The sequence below is a fragment of the Ambystoma mexicanum genome, chromosome 2q, assembly GCF_040938575.1.
Source record: "Ambystoma mexicanum isolate Mex_15411 chromosome 2q, UKY_AmexF1_1, whole genome shotgun sequence".
Taxonomy (NCBI): Eukaryota; Metazoa; Chordata; class Amphibia; order Caudata; family Ambystomatidae; genus Ambystoma; species Ambystoma mexicanum.
Window position 1 is genome coordinate 887275320 of NC_090924.1, and position 22479 is coordinate 887297798.

A 22479-nucleotide genomic window follows, 5' to 3' on the forward strand; every position below is an offset into this window, starting at 1 on the left:
TGAATGCCTCTGCAGGAAGTCCCGCCACTATCCTGCCTATCTGTTGGAAACCGGAAATCGCGACATGCAAGACACCAGTGATTGTGCCTATTCCACGGAGAGTCTTCGAGAAAAAGTATCCATTGAGAAGACCCTATATGATGTACCCCCGCAGAGATGATAATCTCTTGGAGGAGATCCTCAAAGGAATATGAAAATGAGAGAAAAAGAGGCTGGTGACTTCACAAGAAATGAGCGTGATGCACTCAGAAGAATGGTCAAAGAAGAAGATGCGTAGACCTTACAGAATCTGATGACAAAGTAAAGAATCGAGTTAACTTTCATACGTGGAATGAAAATTGTATGTATGAAGAGGACTGCAGAAAAAGCAAACCGTTTTATAACTGTACAGATGCAGCAATGCATGTAGACTAAGTGATCATAGGGGCTAGCTATATGTAGTGAATAGACTGCAGGCGGTACCGCCATTATATAGAATCCTAGACATCAGTGTCACACATTTAGTAATCTCAGACGGAATGCTGTGTCGCAGCAAAACAAATAGCTGAAGATCGAGCAAAGGCCTGGAATAGCTGTTTGGTCGGGTGTCGAAGGATGGAGCGGCCAAGAACCGGTTATCTATCCTTGAAGAACAGTGAATCTGAGAAGCTGAATCAGCCCTCATTAAGGTGCAAGAAAGAACGCTATGAGTGCCAAGTTTATTAATTCAAGACAATTAAATGTTGCAAAACAGACCGAAATACCGTCTTCTGTCACGTGAGTCAAGGATGGAAATCGGAGTTGGGCATACAAACCTCAGGAGCAGTGCTACTTTACAAGGACAAGGTCAAAGACAATATGACTGCCAGGCAGCATGGGCGATGAAAGATGTTGGACTAATTGGGTGCAGAGACACGGTCAAGTCCACCCGCTGGCACATGGGGTAACAGTTTACGCGCTGCTAGCGAGCCAAATGTTCTAGAAGGTTACAAGGCCATATAAAGAAGGGTCTTATGGTTTGATAGCCAATGGTGTACCGTGTATCTAGTAACTGATGAAGATGACTTGCACTAGGAGTGGGCATAAGTTGTCCACCTGACTGTAGAGACCCAATCACAACCCGCTCCCTTAAAGAAAGTATACTTAGATGTTCCCCTTAGACCTATCACAATCCTCTGTAGGTTTTTCTTAGCTTTCCACATAGTATGATGTCACCTATGACACATTTCTGGTATATAAGTGTGTTTTTTATGCAAAATGATTGAGAGCACGATCGAACATCTGTTGATGTCCATTGTAACTCCCTGTTTTAGACAATTGAAAATAAAACAGTCGGAGGAGACATTTTGCCAACTTCCTGAGTCGGTCTTATTGTTTGGTGTAAGAGTTATTCTTCATCTCCATCCTTGTATGACGTGTTACTGATTTAAAAGTGCCCCCCGTGGGTTCATAACATTTGGGCATGCTTTTCCTTTCTAAAGCCCTTCACAGTACACACTAGTCATATTATTATGTTTACATTCAGCACCGGTCCGTAGAAGGCCAGGATTAAATCACTGAACATGTTCATGATTTGGAAAGCCTTGAATCGTTTAGATATTTGGGTGCTTAAACTATTTCCTGAAAATGTTTACCCTGGAAAAGCTGTAGGACATGCAGAACACCTGACGATGATTCCTTACTGATATTGGCAAGCAAATGTGGGAGAGAATATCTTATGAAAATGTATCTCTCTTCATGAGAGCTCATATAAGATTATAGGTGGTATTATCTAACATGTTGTGTTGCTACTTGATTCATTGTGTAACCCTAGGTATCTGTAGGAGAGGTCATTAGCTAAAGAATGTGTGCAGTATATTCTGTGTGTAGTTTAGTACATTGATACTAACACTTAGTTTTGGGGATAGAGTGGGTTAGATTTGTTAGGCCACAAAATTTCCGGCACAGCGGCAGGTGCATGAACATATAGCTTTAAAAAAGAAAGCAGAATGAAAAAGCTGAATGTGGGGGCAAGATTCAAAGCGCCCGATCTAACAGCACAATGGTCCTTGAAAAGAGCATGCTTATTGTTCATACAAAGGCAAATGCAGTAAGGATAGAAGGAAGTAAAAATATTCCATATTCTTGTGGGCCACAGGATGGGTTCATGAACACAAATGCTGCCCAGTCCCAGAGGTCGCCAGAGTAAAGGCTGGAAAATGACGAGAGATAGTGACAGGTGACACCAAGGAATAGCAGGGAAAATGTTACAGAATACACACAGAGCAATATGAAAGGGGCAGTGTTGGTTGAAAAGGGTTTAAAAGGTGCGTTAGGGAGAATTCTCTGTTTAGGCTGAATTTCCTAACCTAGTGAGTCCCCCAGCAGCTTTGCTGGATTTCTGGAGTTTGTTTTTTCCATCCTGCCAAGAGTGAGACTCTTTTTCTCCCACTCTTGGACATGAATGTGGGTAATTCCTTTGAATGTCAAATGTGTTCTATGGGCTATGGGGTCTTTTACTCCATAGGGTCTCATATGTTTTGCTATGTGTGTTAACCGCACCCTCCGTGCCGTAACACTGGGGCGTCCTAGCGGACCTCCATCATAGACTCCATACCCAGGGACTGACTACTGTCTCCCCGGGCATGTAAAGTCACCATTGGCTTTACTAGACCTAAATTTACTAACCGAACTAGTACAAACCATCTTATTGTGGACGTACTAGTAGGGGTAATTCGATTACTCCTAGGTCTGTTATTCGAGGGGGCACTGTCCCGTCCCCCCTCGTCGAGTTTTGGCTGGTGGCAGTGGAAACTACTTGTTATATTCGACCCCGAATATAACCCTATGGGATTCTTCCCATTGTTGGAGATTAATACTTTTTCTCTCGTTACTCTCTAACATACCAACGATTTACTTATCTTAAATAAGTCTATCGGATGGTATTTTATGCCAGAACTCGGTTTTTAAAAATGGCGTCTGTGTTCGTCTCTGTGACTCCTAAACCAAAGGTGAGCCCTTTGTTCCACTTTTGGCGGGCTTCTGTACAGGGACCCTCCAAAGTGGTGCCATTCTGTCTGGGTTACCACAGGGGTGTGGGAGGGGGTTTAGGCACCCTGGACCGAGTTGCCTTGCCAACTCCGGTCACACTCTAGTGTGATTGGCCCAAGTGGTGAGCAACCCCGCTCACCACTTAGCGTGTTTTGATTGACAGCTAGGCTGAATGAATGGGGATTTTCTGCATAAAAGCAGGGCTTTTGGGACTGGATCTTCAGAAGTCGCCACATGACCTAAGAATCCGACGAGGGTAAAGCTGAGCCGACCTGCAACGACGACACCTCCAGTGGAGCCCTGCTGAACCGACTCACCACTTCCCGACGACAGAGGAGATCTCCCTGCCGGAGAGTCTCTTCCCCTGACTGGTGGGAACAACCAGTCTCCTTTTGCTTTTTCTTCGCCTCAGGAAGCAGTGGTCGAATTGCCCGTGCAGAGCACCTCGGCAATTGGATAGCCACTACCCCTGTACCGTGACCAAAAGGTGGTGCCTTGTGAAGGAGCACTCCGCGGCTGTATAGGATCCATAGGGTCGTCTCCAAGCTTTCTCTAGCGTGTTGTTCTGAACTGGTCCAATCTTCCGATAACAATTTGCTGCAAAGACTCGAACGCATTTCCACTAAGAGACTTTTTGGGACATATCGCCTTGCCTCTCTTCGAGTGGGCCTGGCCTCTGAACTTTAGGATCTATCGTGGTTCTTGTCTTCTTGCCTTGCATTTGTCCGTGAAGTATTGAACTGTGTTGATTTCGTAACCTGCTTATTTTTCTCTCCCGTCCTAACGAATACTAGAGTGCCATCTAGGTTGAAGCATACACCTCTGTCTGTAAATAAGTGATGCTGGTAAAACCTAGACTTGTCGAACTATTGTTAGGGGGATTGATCTGTTTTCTTCGTAGAGTAATTGTAATTGAAGTGTTTGCCGTGATATTGCTAGAGTGTTTTCTATAGATGTGTCGTTATAAATAAATACCTTTATATCTTTACACTGAAGCCTTGTTGCGTGTTTGCTTGTCTTACGGTGTAGAATTGCCCTATGTTGTATACTCCACATACTGCCTAACTCTTCTTGAGGGAAGTCTGACTGCTCAGCCACAGCTACCAAGTGAATCTGTGTGGTGCAGACTGCTACCAAGTGGGTTTACTGCCAAACACCTGTAGTCCTAAATCTTTTGCAGTGGTCCAGAGGGAACTGCACAGGTTTCCGCCTAACACTGGTGTACAGCGGTGGGATTTGTATCGAGTATACAGTTTAGAGTGCTTTTCGACACTTTAGGATAACTAACCACAAAGCTTAGCACTAAAAAGCAACTTTCAAAAACATGTCTGCTATGGAAGCTTACAGTCAAGAGTCCTTGTCAGGTGAAAATACTGAGAGTTTACGAGCCCTCTGTAGGCAAGAGAATCTTTCTGTAAGAGGCAAGAAGTTAGAACTGATAGCGAGATTGCTGGAAAACGAAAGTCTGGGTACTGGTTCAGAGGAACCAACTTCTCCAGCAGATGTAGATAACAGTGATGGTGTTGATCTAAATCGTAATTCTGATGATAGCGATGAAGAGGCTGAAGAGGAAGGAGAGGCTAACGAAACTGTCTCCCCTGCTCCTCTACCTGCTTTGCCAGCTGTACCTACGGGGCCCATACCTGGTCCCACATGTAACCCTGCTTATTTTGAACTTGAAAAAATGAAGCTCGAATTAGAATACAAACGGTTCTTGGCTCAATCTGAAAGAAACCAAGAGCTCGAGTTCAGACGGATAAATGCCCAGGCTGAGCAGAAGCAAGCTGAGTTAAGGCTAAGGGAAATAGAACTTAATCACGAGTTAGAGATGAAAAAGTTGTCTGTGGAAAATGCTTCTCTCTCCTCTGGTTCTTCTAGAAGCTCCAGTCCCAAAAGACCCCGGATGCCGAAGGAATTAGTGGGTATGTATGAACCGAGATTGGACGTGTTGGATTGGTTAAAACTGTTTAAGTACAATCATAGGCTCCAGGACATCACCGGGAACGATTTACTTCCCTGGTTGTTCTCTAGGCTCCCCCCTGTTGCGACTGATGTGGTAATGGAGTTGGGGGAGGCGGATAAGACGGATTACGAAAGTGTGAAACTAGCCTTGATAGCTAGATTCGGGAAGACCCCTTCCCAGTATCTTAAGAGGTTTAGAACCCTCAAAAAGCATGACGGTACTCCTTGGGCTACCTGGGTGAGTGAAGGGTTGAAAAACTTAGAGGGATGGATTAAGGGTTACAAAGTGAACACTTATGAGGGTATGAAGAATCTTTTTATGTTGGAGTCGATTTATGATGCCTGTTCTCCCGAGCTCAGACAGCACTTGGCTGATTCGAAGGAATTGGATTCCCGGAGGCTGGCTAAGGCTGCTGACTTATGGGTTGCCAACAGGGCTACTCATAAGGATTCTTGGGCAACTCAGAAAAAGGATGAGGGAAAACAGCCTAAAAAGGACTCAAAAGAGAATTCGAATAACTCAAATTCCAAAGAGGGCCCCAAACAAAACCAGAAGGGTAAGCCACAAGGAAAACCGCAGCAGAATAGTGTGTCTTCTGGTGCCAAACCGGAAGGAGGCCAGAACAAGCCACCATTCCAAAAAGCATTCGGTAAATGCTTTGTTTGTGGCTCGACTGACCACGTGAAAGGAGATCCCAGATGTAAGGGTAAACCTTCAGGGGTCCAGCTTGTCTCCTTAGCCTTCGCTCCAGAGGAGGAAGTCCAAATGGCAAGTGGAAACTTTCTACTGCTAGCTGATGAACCCATTGGAGTCTCAGCCAGCGTTTCTTTAGTATCTCTGGGGTTGTGGGAACAACAGAATTTAGATGTCTATAATTCTATCCCCGATAATACTAAAGAGTATTATAAGGACAGTGTCCAGGTGAATGGTCAGGAGACTCCTGCCATTAGGGACACTGGGGCCAGCATAACTGTGGTGGATCAATCGTTTTTTCAGGCTGAAGATGTTGCTAAGGCACCCAAACGCCTCACCAAGTTAGCTGGAGGGCCTGTGCAGATGCTTCCCCAATTACCAGTTCTCATCCAGTGTAACGACATGACTGTGAAGATACCTGTCAGCATACAGAGTGAGGTACCAGGACGCGTACTGTTGGGTAACGATTTGAAAACTCTCGGAGTTGTATCGCATACTCCCAGACCTCCTAGTAAACGGTTACAGGAGCTAACCAGACCCGCAAGAGAGAGGACCATGCGCGGTACTCTCCAGGAGATGATGAAGAAAGATATCACTCCTGCTCCACTGGAATTGTCGGCCGCTGTCTCGAAGAAATCAGAAGCGAAAGGGAAACCTAAGACTTCTACCCCGAAACCAGCAGCCAGCATTACAGTGCAGCCAACACAGACTTCCCCGCGGTTGTCCAAAGTTACACCCGTACCTCCACCTCCAGCTGAGGCTGAGAGGGAGGTACAACCCTGTGTGGTAGAATTAGACCCTGACGAAGAGCTAATGGAAGGCCAGGAACTCATTGGAGATCTGGATCCTGTTGACCATCCTGAGCTGCAGTCTTTACTGGCAGAAGGTGGACCCAGCAGGGCAGACTTCAGTAAGGGACAGAGAGAATGTCCAACTCTGGAAGGTCTTCGCCACCAGGCCGAAGCTCAGGCTGAAGGGCAAGAGCCTGGGAAATACAGGTTGCACTGGGAAGATGGCCTCTTCTACAGTGAACCGACCAAGTCTGCACCTGAAGACTACAAGCGGCTTGTAGTACCCCAAGAGAGCATACCACAGTTCTTGCAGTTAGCCCACGAGATTCCTTTGGCTGGTCACTTGAGTTTCAAAAAGACTAAGGAAAGGCTATCTCTCTACTTCTATTGGCCAAAGATGGGGGCCGAAGTAGAAAAACACTGCAGGAGCTGCCACACCTGCCAGACCTCTGGTAAGGTTGGCTCCAAGAACGTGGCACCTTTAGTGCCTCTCCCAGTTGTGGGAGTCCCGTTTGAGAGAGTAGGGATTGACATTGTTGGTCCCCTTGATCCTCCAACCTCCTCAGGCAACAGGTTTATACTTGTTGTAGTAGACCATGCTACTAGGTATCCTGAGGCAATTCCTATGAGGACTGTTACAGCTCCGGCTGTGGCTAAGGCCCTCCTTGCTATTTTTACCAGGGTCGGGTTTCCTAAGGAAGTAATCTCTGACAGGGGGTCAAACTTGATTTCCCACTACATGAAAGCCATGTGGAAAACCTGTGGAGTTACTTACAAGTTCTCAACAGCTTACCACCCACAAACCAATGGGTTGGTAGAACGGTTCAACCGAACCATGAAGAGCATAATAGGTGCTTTAGAGGAACCCCTTAAGCGTAAGTGGGACCTTCTACTGCCATGCCTTCTCTTTGCTTATAGAGAAGTCCCTCAGGAGGGAGTAGGTTATTCTCCCTTCAAACTTCTCTATGGTCATCCCGTCAGAGGTCCATTGGCCCTGATTAAGGAGGGGTTGGAGAGTGCTCCTTCCCCCAAGCCAGTCAGAGTGACTGACTACGTGATAGGTCTCCGGAGGAGAATGTCGCACATGATGACAGAAGCAAGCGATAACTTGAAAGCTGGACAAGCATTGGTCAAGCACTGGCACGATCAAAAGGCTAACATGGTTGAGTTCGCTCAAGACCAGCTCGTTCTCGTTATGATCCCAACAAGGCAGAGGGCCTTGCAAGACAAATGGATGGGACCCTTCAGAGTGGTGGGTAAACTCGGAGAGGTCAACTATCTGGTGGACTTGGGCAATCCCAAGGAGGCTCCGACAGTCTTCCACACCAACCGACTCAAAGCGTATGTCTCACGACCTGATGTAGGAACGTTGCTTCTAGCATCATCCGAGGAAGAAGAAGAGAGTGAAGCTCTTCCGGATCTCCTCAGAGGCTTACCTTTGGATGAAAAAATTGAAGGAGTAAATCTTTCTTCCAATCTGACACCCGAGCAACAAGAAGAGTGCAAATCCATGTTGAATCGGTTTGCCTCTCTGTTCTCGCTTTCACCAGGCTTGACCCCTTGGGGCCAGCACGACATACTCACTGGTGACTGTCTGCCAATCAAAAGCAGAGGATACCGCATGTCAGAAAACGTACGAACCCACATCAAAGGTGAGGTCAGCAAGATGCTTGATCTCGGGGTAGTAGAGCCCTCTACTAGTCCATGGTCTAGCCCAGTTTTGTTGGTACCAAAGGCCGGATCTAAAGAGCTTAGATTCTGCGTGGATTATAGAGCTCTGAATGCAGTCACCAAGACTGATGCCCACCCTTTGCCAAGAACAGATGAGTTGGTGGATAAACTTGGCGCCGCCAAGTTCCTCAGCACATTTGACTTGACGTCAGGCTATTGGCAAATAGCCCTGACAGACCATACCAAGGAGAAAACTGCATTTTCTACCCCCGTTGGCTTATACCAGTTTAAGGTAATGCCTTTTGTATTGAAGAATGCACCTGCTACGTTTCAACGGATGCTAAATCAGGTTCTGAACGGGATGGAGGACTTCTGCATGGCATACTTGGATGACATAGCAGTGTTCAGCAATTCCTGGGAAGAACATGTAACCCACCTGAGAGATGTTTTGCAGGCTCTTGGACGAGCCAATCTGACCATAAAGGCGAGTAAATGCGAAATTGGACAGTGGCCCTCATTACGACCCTGGCGGAAATCGAAAAACGATGGCGGAAATGCAATACCGCCATCGAATAGCGCTCGGTGCGACTATGACCCGTCACCGCAAAGTACGAAGCCATTAGCGACACCGTAGTGAACGCCAACGCTAACTGCACCAAGCACGCGCGCGCGCGCCATGCCAAACCGCAAACACCACCATGGTGCAACGGTACGCCAATTCCGACCCTAGCGGACATGTACCTAACGCCATCAGGCATGGCGGAATGGACCATTCCGCCATGGCGAGAAGTACGGCATCGCGAATCAACCGTAAACGGCCCCACTGAGTGCCTGTACACCGCTCCCTGCCCACAAAGTACAACTCCCCGTAGGTGCAATGAAGCCACAATGCAACCATTGAAATGTACAAGTCACCCATGCATGCCAACGAACAAAAGAAACACAACAGGGGCCAATGGGAGCTGCAGGGCACAGATGGCACGAATACACAAGCCATCCCAATGGACATGACCACAGTCCCCCACCAAGAAACGCACGCAAACACAGGCACCTGTGACCAGCAATATACCGTAAACCACATCATTCAACCAGTCCACCTGGCTGACCGGCATCTGTTACACAAAACCCAATCCCCCGCCCCTGAGCATGACAACATTCAAACTGGCATATTGGCAGCCCCCATCCCTGACCTCACTGGGCTTCGTAGGCAAACGCGCACAGCACAGTACCACGCAACTAAACCCCGAAGCTGGAACCCAATGCAGATCTCCTCACAATACATCGCCCCCCAAATAGGCATATGCCACATCACTTGCAAAGAAAAACGCTACACGGGCCAAATCAGAATAGACATTTATGCACATCAAAATCACCAAGCACATACAGCCATCAGGCCATGAAATCCAAAACACCAACCACCATTGTGGGCTGCTTCCGCAAGAAACGACCAGCCACCACCTGTGTGTCGCCCTGTTCCCCCATGGTACACAGAGCCACATTCACGTACGAAAAGGCAACATGGAAGCGCACAGAACCGCAGGGCCGTCCCAATGGGGAGGCACTAGTCCAGCTGAAAGGCCGAAATGTTGCTCCGAGCCACCAGTACTGCGTAAGGGCATGTGGGCCATTGGCGATCGTCCCATAAGATCGTAATGCTGCTCCACTGATTAACACGAAGCAGCAGGTGTCGGGAGTAAAATCCATCTGCAGGAGTGGCATACAGATGGCAGTGGCAAAAGGGGAGGAGATACCTGTCAACCAAAAGAAAAGAAAAAGAACAGAATGGCCATCAGAACTACATTCGAACAACTCACTTCAATGATCACACGAAATCCACAGCCATATGCATGCTAGCCCACTCCAAAGGAACATCACCACCCCAAAACCACTTGCGACTCACAACCATCTATATCGAGGTGCAAACACCATCACAAACGAGTGTCTGAGGGCGCCTCGAGATAGGGAGGGCTCAACAAGGCCAGATGGACGATGGTCCCACTATGGCAGCCCTGCATCACATAGCGTAGGGGAGGCGGATAGATCCCAAGAAGCCCTGTACATGGCAAACTCTGTACCAAATCACCTGCCCATGCATCCATCCATCATTCCCTCATCCCGGGATCAAAATGCCTGAATAATTACTCACATGACATTAGAAACATCCATTGAGTCTGTGCGTTATGCAGCCTGCTAAATCCACAGTGCCCCAGCCCGTAATTCCAGTGTTGTGAAGTAACATGTATTTGGGAACGGACGGCCTCATCGCCCACGTAGCTATTGCGCATCCCAAATTATTCATATCAATCATTGCTCCCTCGCCATGGGCCCTGTCTCAAGGACATAGAACAATAGAACGTTACATTTGCAGTCAGACCTGTGGGCATCTCCTCGCCGCTAGCTGGAAACCGAAAGCGCCGCCCTTCGAATTCCTCATTTGCAACATCACGTCGAAAAGGCATCTGTGGCCGTTTGAAATCACTAATCATCCCATCGAGTGCGGCTGTGTGTGAAAATGGCAACTGCCTTCACCCACGAATGGGACGCCCCGCCCGTCGTTGCAACTCGGTACAGTGATGCATGAGGGCCCACCGTTAACCGAGTACTACGTCCCACTGACCCCTCACAAGTCTGTTCGCGACTGCACAGATAGTACGTGAAACAATGGGACCACAGCAGAATGAACATATCAACCAATCTTACACGGCCATCGGGTACAAATACATGATTGCAATAGCAAGATGCCATTCCCCGAATTGCAGCGTTGTGCGCGGGACGTGCTCGGCCAAAGGGGAGAGCAGTTTGCACAGGTGGAATTAATCACCACAGGTGGAGGCCATACAGCCTGAAAACACATAAATTGCACAGCCAGTCCCCTCCCACAACCACACCGAAATGCTACCGGCAGGACTCGCGATGTTGGCCCTGGGGGACCTGATAGCACTGCAAGTGCTCCGACTCCAAGAAGTAGACGAACACCAACTACAACCAGCCGCACGGAGGAGACGCAGGAGGAGGAGGAGGCCAAGGCAGGGCCAGCAAGGCCCACCAGCACAGCCACTACCACCACGCAGGCAGCCCGCAATACCACGCCTCCGAGCACATCCGTTCAACCTCACTGATGAGCAGATCCACACCCTCTACCGTCTGGACCGGGACACCATAGCCGCCATTGTGGACATGACACAGGCTGACCTTGTCAGCATGATAGACAGCCCAACCGCCATCCCACCCCTACTGAAGGTGGTGTCTGTACTACACTTCCTGGCCACAGGCACCTACCAGCACACAGTCGGACAGTTGCATGGCATTTCTCAGCCACTGTTCTCACGGACACTATTGCTAGTGCTCGATGCCCTCCTGAAGCACGCAGACGACTACATCTCTCTACCACGCTCGGAGCTGGAAATAACCAACACAAAAGTGGGATTCCATGCACTTGCCGGCATACCGGGTTGCATTGGTGCCATCGACTGCACCCATGTTGAATTGGTCGTCCCACATGCCATGGAGGCCCAGTACCGCAACCGAAAACAATTTCATTCCCTGAATGTACAGATGGTGTGTGACTCCAACAGGATCATTACACATTGTTGTGCCCGATTCCCTGGATCAACCCATGATTCTATGGTCTTGAGGAACTCTACAATACCACGCTACATGGAACGACACGCAGGGAACAGATCCTGGCTACTCGGTGAGTCTCATTACATGCATGATGATGTGGGGTATGTGATGCGGCAATGACCTGCCAGGAAGGGGGGGGGGTGTGCGTACGTATCAATGGCATTCCACATCATACGTTTCTCGTCCACATACAGGTGATGCTGGATATCCACTGAAGAGATGGCTCCTCACACCAGTCCGGAACCCACGGGACCAGCATGAGGAGGACTACAACCATGCCCACTCACGTACCCGTGTAGTCATTGAACAGGCATTCGGCCTACTGAAGGGTCGTTTCCGCTGCCTCAGCAGGTCTGGCGGGGCACTCCTGTACCGCCATGAGAAGGTTGCAAAGATGGTGATGGCATGTGTCATGCTCCACAACATGTGCGTACGTAGAAATGTGCCCATGCCCCCTGACGCAGAACTGCAAGCACCTGAAGATGGTCATGATGAGGGTGGGGATGTGGCAGCACCTCATGGAGTCTGCGAGGCACCGGAGGGCCGTGACATTCGTCAGCATCTCATTGATGTATGCTTCTAGCACTCACGCCTGGTGGCTGATGCATGGACACGGGACTCGTGGCACTGCGTGTGTCTGGGACATGCACAATATGGACTGTACGCCTATGATGGCCTAGTACACAAAGATCAATGTCCACACTTCTCATCGGTTGATCGTGCACTTTTTATGGCATATGTGACATCATGTTGAACACCCTATCGACCCGCCACCCAAGTGAGCCCAACACACCCCCTCCACCCTCCTACCTCCCCCCCCGAACACCAGTGTCCAAAGATGCTCATTGTCAGTGGGCTGTCGCTATTGCATGCCCCCTCTGCGGGTATCAGGGGCACCCCTGCCTGTGGAGCGCAGGTTCCTTCCAGATCTACGTTGGGGGCTGCCCTGGACGGAACTTGCAACGGATGATGTGTCTGCCTGCTCACGTCCATGCATGTCCCTAAGGGTTTGCGAGAGCTCAGTGAGCACACGGCGCACTGCGGCAAGTTCGGCACATACGTCTTTGGACGTCGCATGCAGTTCCCCCCTCAGGCTCTCGGTGCTACTCTCCATTTGGGCTCTCAGGCTCTCGGTGCTACTCTCCATTTGGACTCTCAGGCTCTCGGTGCTACTCTCAATTTGTGCCCTTAGCGTCTCTGTACCTCTCTCCATTTCTGCCCTAAGTGTCTCTGTTGATGTTTCTATGTCTGCCTTGGTGCCCCCACATTCATCGGCATGGCCCTTGAGGAGTGTGGCCATTTGCTGCTGTTGGACGATTAACTTGTCGAGGGACTGTTGCCTCTGCTGGGCCATGGCCATTTGCGGTGGTGTCACAGAGGGGCTGTTGTCCTCATGTTGCCTTGCCACAGGGCTTGTGGGGGATGGCCAGTCGTCGTCTTGTGGGTGCCCCTGCGTGGTATCCTCATGTTGTACGGGAGGGGACAGACAGGGGGATTGGGACAGGTCATGGATGGATCTGACCTCGACATCCCCGTCTTCTGTGTCGGAGCATGCTGCCATCAATGGGGTGTCACCTATGGTGCTGCTGCCACCAGAGGCAGTGCCTTCTGTGGCATCCATTGGGGGGACCTGTGGTGCTGGTGTTGTGGGCATGCTGGCTGCTGGGGTGCCTGTTGATGTTCCCTCCTCTGTGCTGCCACCTGATTTGTGCTGCTGCCGTGTCTTGATGCGTGCAGCTGAGGTGGAGGGTCTCTGGCCGTTGGTCTTGGCCCTCTTTGCAGGTGTGCTGGTAGGGGTGTCCTGTAGCTCGTCGTTCGGATCGGACCCTGTGGTGGAGTAAAGGAGGGCGAGGGTTATTGATGGGTCTGTGGGAATTGGAATGGCATTGTATCACATGCATTGGGGTGGTGCCTGAGGGTGATTTGGGTCGGGGTCTTGGGGGTGGTTTCATTTGTGTGTGGAGTGAGGGTGCAGTTGTTTGGCAGCCTGCAGTTAGGGTGTGCCTGCTGCACGTGTGGTGCGTGTTTTAGGGGTTTTTAATTAATTATGTATTTATTGTGGGTTTTAACGTGCGCTATCAGGCCGATGTGTGTGGACGTTCTCCTGGACATGTGTTTCTGTTGCACTATGGGGACACATGGTACTTCACATGAATGGACTTTGTGGATTTGGCATTGTTTTATCTGGGCCACCTACCTGAATCTTCGGATGTCTGCACTCCTTTCTCCATCCCTCCGACTCCCTCTATGCTCTCCATTCCGATGGTGGAGGCACAGATTTCTTCCCAGGGGGTCAACTTGATGGGTGATTCAGGACCTCCCCCGGTGGCTGTGGCAATGTTGCGGTTGGCAGAGAGTATGCTGCGGACGCGTATCCGCAGGTCGTCCCATCGCTTGCGGCATTGCTGTGGGGTGCGGGGTGCGGTCCCCACCGCACTTACCCGCTGTGCCACCAGAGCCCATATGGCCTTCTTGTTTGCAAGTGCCGTCCTGGTCATTTGCGTGGAGAAGACGACGGCAGCATTCTCCTGGAGGGTCTCTGTTAGCACGGTGAGTTCCTCACGGGAGAAGTGGACCTGCCGCTTGCGGTCGCACACTTTCTTCGCTGCTTTTCCCATTATTCTTGGTTTCGCTAGGGTGGTTGGCGGGTTGGGGTGTGTTTCGGGGTAGTGATTTTAGTGGTTGTGTGGTTTTAGTGTATTTATAGGTGTACGCCGGGATGTTTCCCGTTCCGGGCCCATGTTTTAGCTTCCGTTTCCGTATATTTCCGGCCACCGTACTTTCCGGTAGGCGCACACTGCGGTGACCGCTAAGAGGGGTGGCGGTATTGCACCTAGGGCGCCGTACGGCGGCGGTGTGGGCCGTTTTGGGGTCATTTCCGCCATCGCGGACTTTGCACTTCCGCCATGCCGTGGTGCTCGTGCCCGATGGGTCGGAATGGGCCGCACTTTGCTCCTTCGTGCAATGGCGGAAACGCTATTTACGCTGTGGCGCTCCGGTCAGTCGCTTTCCGCCAGGGTCGTAATGAGGGCCAGTGTAAGGTAGTCTATCTTGGACATGAGGTAGGAGGTGGAGAAATAAGGCCTTTGCTCAGTAAGATTGAAGCTGTGCAAAATTGGACAACACCTACTACTCAAACCCAAGTGAGAGCCTTCCTAGGCCTCACTGGGTATTACAGGAATTTCATCGAGAACTATGGGACCATAGCTTCTCCACTGAATGTCATCTCCTCGCCCAAATTTCCTAAAAAGGTTAGATGTAACGAGGAGTGCAATCAGGCTTTTGAAAACCTGAAAAGGCTCTTTGCCAAGCTCCAGTACTCAGAGCTCCTGATTACCGCTAACACTTCATTGTGCAGACAGATGCTTCAAATGTAGGAATAGGTGCCGTACTCAGTCAACTGGATGGGAAAGGTAGGGAGCACCCCGTTTGCTTCATCAGCCGCAAGCTGAAGGATCCTGAAACAAGGTGGGCAACAATCGAAAGAGAGTGCTTTGCTATCATGTGGGCTCTGAAGAAGTTTATGCCGTACTTGTATAGTTCTACTTTTGTCATTCAGACTGACCACCAACCCTTGAGATGGTTAATGCAAATGAAAGGGGAAAACCCGAAACTATTGAGATAGTCGATCTGCCTGCAAGGGTTTGATTTCACCATTGAGCACAGGTCAGGGTGTCACCACCAAAATGCTGATGGTCTCTCTAGGATGTATGTCATCGACTAGAGGTATGAGATTCATCCAGGAGTGGATTAAATCCTCCTGTCCCTTAGTCTGGGGGGGGCGAGTGTTAGGGAGAATTCTCTTTTTAGGCTGAATTTCCTAACCTAGTGAGTCCCCCAGCAGCTTTGCTGGATTTCTGGAGTTTGTTTTTTCCATCCTGCCAAGAGTGAGACTCTTTTTCTCCCACTCTTGGACATGAATGTGGGTAATTCCTTTGAATGTCAAATGTGTTCTATGGGCTATGGGGTCTTTTACTCCATAGGGTCTCATATGTTTTGCTATGTGTGTTACACCGCACCCTCCGTGCCGTAAAACTGGGGCGTCCTAGCGGACCTCCATCATAGACTCCATACCCGGGGACTGACTACTGTCTCCCCGGGCATGTAAAGTCACCATTGGCTTTACTAGACCTAAATTTACTAACCGAACTAGTACAAACCATCTTATTGTGGACGTACTAGTAGGGGTAATTCGATTACTCCTAGGTCTGTTATTCGAGGGGGCACTGTCCCGTCCCCCCTCGTCGAGTTTTGGCTGGTGGCAGTGGAAACTACTTGTTATATTCGACCCCGAATATAACCCTATGGGATTCTTCCCATTGTTGGAGATTAATACTTTTTCTCTCGTTACTCTCTAACATACCACCGATTTACTTATCTTAAATAAGTCTATCGGATGGTATTTTCTGCCAGAACTCGTTTTTTAAAAATGGCGTCTGTGTTCGTCTCTGTGACTCCTAAACCAAAGGTTGAGCCCTTTGTTCCACTTTTGGCGGGCTTCTGTACAGGGACCCTCCAAAGTGGTGCCATTCTGTCTGGGTTACCACAGGGGTGTGGGAGGGGGTTTAGGCACCCTGGACCGAGTTGCCTTGCCAACTCCGGTCGCACTCTAGTGTGATTGGCCCAAGTGGTGAGCCACCCCGCTCACCACTTAGCGTGTTTTGATTGACAGCTAGGCTGAATGAATGGGGGTTTTCTGCATAAAAGCAGGGCTTTTGGGACTGGATCTTCAGAAGTCACCACAGGACCTAAGAATCCGACGAGGGTAAAGCTGAGCCGACCTGCAACGACGACACCTCCGGTGGAGCCCTGCTGAACCGACTCACCACTTCCCGACGACAGAGGAGATCTCCCTCCCGGAGAGTCTCTTCCCCTGACTGGTGGGAACAACCAGTCTCCTTTTGCTTTTTCTTCACCTCAGGAAGCAGTGGTCGAATTGCCCGTGCAGAGCACCTCGGCAACCGGATAGCCACTACCCCTGTACCGCGACCAAAAGGTGGTGCCTTGTGACGGAGCACTCCGCAGCTGGTCTCTTCCCTGGTGGTGCAACGATCTTCAACTTTCCTTCGACGACGAGATCCTCCCTACTCTTGGCAAAGACCGGACGTGCATCCACTACCAGGAACAACTGCCCCCGCCGGAGTTGTCTCTCCACAAACAAGGTACCGTGTCCGCCTGGCTTCCCTTTCTGCCGGATAGAGTGAGGTGTCTTAATCCTCGCCTCTCCATAGGGTCGTCTCCAAGCTTTCTCTAGCGTGTTGTTCTGAACTGGTCCAATCTTCCGATAACAATTTGCTACAAAGACTCGAACGCATTTCCACTAAGAGACTTTTTGGGACATATCGCCTTGCCTCTCTCCGAGTGGGCCTGGCCTCTGAACTTTAGGATCTATCGTGTTTCTTGTCTTCTTGCCTTGCATTTGTCCGTGAAGTATTGAACTGTGTTGATTTCGTAACCTGCTTATTTTTCTCTCCCGTCCTAACGAATACTAGAGTGCCATCTAGGTTGAAGCATACACCTCTGTCTGCAAATAAGTGATGCTGGTAAAACCTAGACTTGTCGAACTATTGTTAGGGGGATTGATCTGTTTTCTTCGTAGAGTAATTGTAATTGAAGTGTTTGCGTGATAGTGCCAGAGTGTTTTCTATAGATGTGTTGTTATAAATAAATACCTTTATATCTTTACACTGAAGCCTTGTTGCGTGTTTGCTTGTTTTACGGTGTAGAATTGCCCTATGTTGTATACTCCACATACTGCCTAACTCTTCTTGAGGGAAGTCTGACTGCTCAGCCACAGCTACCAAGTGAATATGTGTGGTGCAGACTGCTACCAAGTGGGTTTACTGCCAAACACCTGTAGTCCTAAATCTTTTGCAGTGGTCCCAGAGGGAACTGCACAGGTTTCCGCCTAACACAGGGAGAAGACACAAAAACTGATTTTGACTTTGGTTTGGCTAGACTGGCTGGGGTTTTTGCGGGAGTGAGTTGAAAACCTTTGTTTTTTTTAGCAGCCTCTGATCGAATCGAGTGAAAAACCTTGGTAATGGCTTGTTAATTTTGCTACTCCCTAATATTACTTCTTTGGTTTTCTTGCAATTCCTGGTTGAAACTGGAAGGTTGCAAAAGGCTGCGGCCTTGGGCTGCTGATGGATGTGACCACTCTATCTTTTGGAAGCTGGCAGAGAGAGCAGCGCAGGGAATTCTTTAATGGTAGTGTCTGAACTCGGGGTATGTGACCTAACAAGAAGGAGCCCTGAAGACTGCAGGTGTGACTCGGGCGGAGTTCGTGCAATCGAGGAATGCGTCGTGCATACCTGAGAAGAAAGCAGTTTGTGCCCTGTGGGGCAAGAGCAGAGGCAGGCCCATCTTAAAGACACCATTTCTAATGGTGAGTATGGTTTTGCAGCCGAGAGAAATAAGTAATTAAGGCTCTTCATTTAGGCTAATTGGCTGTGTGTTGAATTGGGCCGAAAGAGCATTATTTCCTTAATCATTCTGGTACCAAAAGATTAATGGAATACTCTGCTTGAAAACTTAGAATGGGAAATTGTCCCCTTAGTGCAAGAGGAGTCATAATTCAATAAACCATGCAATGAGGAGTGACAAGGGAGAAATAGAACATGATCCAGAAAATAACTAAGTACCTAATGCTTTTATAGGGCTTGCATACCAGCTGAATATTTGGGGTTCTTCTAAATTAAGAAAAAGATATGCTTATTCTAAAGTTGCATCATAATGTAAGGTGTGTTTTGCGCATGTGCCCCATGATAAAGGTTTTCCTTCTTTGTGAGTATGCTCATGCATGACAATTATATAATGACAGGGCTTGTTTCTTGCTGATGTAATTGAATATCTAAAATGTCTTACTTTAGAAGTGTGTAGTGGTTTTCCTTGTGTCAAGAGCTTGCCCTTTTTCTTGAATATAGAGGTAATTGGGCAATATGAATGAAAGGCAGATTATGAAGCCTTAAGATGCCTAGCTAAGGTCCCAGGGTAGAAAAAAGAAGAAAGAGGCAGGCTAATTATTCCTACATATCTGTATTTTCTGTTCTATCACAGTTAAAATATGTTTTGTGTTGAATTTGCTAATATCAAGTGGATGCTCCAAAATCTACATAGCTGGAAGGCAATTACTAGTAGTTGTTCCCTAAGTTCCATTATGGAACAGAATGAGTTTCCAGTGAAGCAAGACTACAAAATAAATGACAATCTTTATGCCAGGCTATTTGTTATGTGCCCCTTGCCCTTCCTTTCCCAAAATAGTACCATTATAGAATAGAGATTTCAGGGATACAATAGTAAAATATCGTAAGGGAGGTTATGCAGAACCAAGACCAATCGTTGTATCATGCAGTACTGAATAGTATTTACTGAAGATTTCCAAGGAAGACCTGTTTGTGGTTTGGTAACTCTCAATGTCTGCTTAGATCATTTAATAATACATTTGGATTGTCAATCAAGATGTAATGGATCAGAAAAATTATATCCAGGGACAAGCTCTCCTAGTGTTCTTTCAATCTGTTTCATTTTTATTAGAATTTCCCTGATAGAGTGGACTAAAAGTTGAATTATTATTGTAGTAGTGATAAGTTGAAACAAAGTATGCACAAATGAAAATTAGGGCTTTTAGTGGAAAATGAAATACATTTCCATTTGAATTTTTCGTTCTGCTCCAATACGGTTGGTTTCTTTTAGATTAATAGAAAATGTGGAATTATTGATACATGTTTAATTAGATTAGTCAAAGTAAATAAAGATGACATTTAAAAGAGAAATATCAGTCGATATAGGCCTGATAATAAACGTTCCAACTTCTTGGTGTTCAAAGCGAATATGATCTCAGTACTAGTTTTTGATATCAAACTAGTCTATGCTCATTACATATAATTTAAGAAAAAGGGAGGATATTTTTGGGAGAGCAAGTTCTATTTTAAATCAAAATACAAAATCGAGCCTTACATAAGGAATGTTGACCCATTGTAATGCATTGTGCAGTCAAAACAGCAATTCTGCATGCCTTTGTTACAGTTCATGACGCCTCCATGCACGTTAACAACAGGTTATGCTATTGTTTTTTTTTAAGGCTCTACTAGTAAGATATGTGGGTGAAATTACTTGGAAGGCAGGGTGGGTTAACTCACCTCTATAAAAAGAGTTACAAATAAATACATGAGAAGCCTAAAAAATATTTCAAAAGCTGTATATATTGAACTGCAATGCTGCGTTAATCACATTATGTTTTAATGAGGATAGCATTAAAAAGAAAAATCGGAAAAGGTCTGTGGGCCATGCTTGCAGAATATTCAGCTTTACAAAATGAATTATAAGCAATATAGTGAATCTATTGAAAATGTTCAGCACATATTTATAATTTCTCCCCATCTTTTTTGAGTTTTACCTAAAATATTTAAACCGCTAAATATGGCTTGCATTCATTCACAGAAAAGGACTATTTCTAATATTTGTTGCTATTGGTTTGAATTAATGTTTATGATGGAATCGTCACGAAAAATGATGTTGAAGATTTTTTAGGATCAACCTACGTGTTTTGATGTTAGTGCCTACCTCTTTTGGAGTTAAATGAAATTATCAGAAATGAATGAGTGTGTAATGATATCTTTTTAAACTGATGATTTTCATTGTTGTATTTTTTTTTTTAATGAAAACCGTATATCAAATAATACAATTGCACTTTAATATGTGGTCAAGCAAAGTTTAAAACGATAACATTTACACCTATGGCACTTACGAGGAAGAAATTAATTGTGCATATCACAATTTCACAAACACACATCTGAGGACCAGTACCTAACACATCAAATAAAACAACTAGTTTGATTTTTGAAAAACTAGAAAGCCTTTAAAATCCTTTTGTTGTATTTGTGCTAACCTAACATTTACATCATAGCTGTATTATTGGAAACCAATTCTTGATGCCTGTTTGAACAGTGAAACTCTGATGCAGTCAACCATATTGTAAAATGCATTTCTATTCAATTGATGCCTCTGGCAGATTGCCAAACCTGAGTAGTAGCAAGTAACAATGTCTAGACAGTTATTCAGGGCATGTGTTGCTTGGATAGAAAATAACACTTTATATGCAGCATAGATCAATGATGTCCACAGTGCCTGCAAACATGAACAGATCATTTCTAGATCTACAGATCACTTGCCTGATCGTATGGAATATAGTAGAGACAATGAGCTCATTGTGAACTGCAACCGCCATATAGCGTGGCTCGTGAAATGCTGATGGAACTGTCCGGACTGCATAGCAGAGGTAAACACCCCACAGCAGGAAAACAAATTCAGCTGTGAGAAGAACAAAGACAAATACATTTTCTATTAGGCGCTGCAGCGAGAGAAATAAATACATTCAATATTCCAGACACCGTGTATCTACAAATTAAGGCAAGTGGATAATCATTGCAACCCATACTTTCATTATGTGTTTGTTGATTGAGAATATGCAAAGATTCCCAAATACATTTACCCGATTTCTTTTTCTGATACTGTTTTTCAATACCCTATCCACACTCCTTAGTTTGTTGGTAATAAGTTAGAGGGCTGAGCACACTTATACACACAATATGACAATGGGAAGAATTGTGCCCTTATATGTTTCCATGCAGTATGTTATGGGACTGTTGCTATTACAACACTGCTAACTGACTCATGACACTGTTTTTCACATGTGCAACACAACACATGGCAGTTTAAAACATTCTGAATGTGCATTTAATTCCGACCCAAAACAATTCTACCGGACATCATTGCTACTGTAGTTATACAGTGGGCCTCATTATGATTTTGGCAGTGGCCGTGCCAGTAATTACCAGCACGGCTTCCGCCAGAGTCATGGATTTACCGGCACCCGGGAATGGGCAATTACCGGGGCATTACAGCCCCGGCGTACCCAGTAATTGCCCATTCCCAGGCGCCGGTAAATATTAGTCCCCATTCACATTTGAGTCCTTTTGGACTCAATGGGAATGGGGAAGCCAGATGCAACGGCACCATTCATGAATGGTGCCGGTGCATCCGACATGGTCTGTGAGCGGGTGCCGTTCCACCCGGCAGGTCAGACCTGCCGGGCTGACAGGGCACCCGCTCACAGACCTCGTAGTTTGCTGGTCCGGTAACAATGGTAACGGCAGGTTTACCGGTACCGTTGTTACCGGACCGGCAACCTTGTAATGAGGCCCAGTATCTTCTAATTCAAAGGTTGTCTTCGCCATCCTGTGACAGTACTTAAAGTTAATGATATCATACATTCACATGCATTTAAAAAGTATGGCATGTGTCAAGTTAGAAGTTCACGTTGTACCTTTAACTTCTAACCCAACATTTCACTGGTATCAGCCAGCTTTCTCATGGGAAACGTGCATGATTGGCCATGTGGCAAATACATTGAATTAAGAATTTGATTTTGGAATAAGGATATTGGCCTGTTAATTCAGTAGAATCATTTTTGACACTTCTTCCAAACCCCATTAAGGATTAACAGAGAAGTACGTCCATTAATTACCGCTTACAAATGAGCAGACACATACAAGCTGGTGCCAGATGGAGTGAGCAGAGCCCTACTCGTCAGTTCCTCCCTCTATCCATTGAGACTTTAGAAGCGAGGGGCCTGATTTACAAAGCGTTTTTCAATGGGAGTGTGCCATTGTAAAAGGCTTTTGTAAATCAGGCCCTATATTTGCAGTCTGCTGTTTAGGAGGGTGC

General features: G+C 47.1%; 1 protein-coding gene across 1 annotated transcript in view; it reads right to left on the minus strand.

Annotated features, from left to right (window-relative positions):
• GPR158 (G protein-coupled receptor 158) overlaps positions 1–22479 on the minus strand; it is a 1740927-nt gene that overhangs the window by 147487 nt on the left and 1570961 nt on the right. The window contains exon 8 of the mRNA XM_069648157.1: positions 20925–21063. Coding sequence (XP_069504258.1) covers positions 20925–21063 — 139 coding nt within the window. The remainder of the gene's footprint in view (positions 1–20924; positions 21064–22479) is intronic.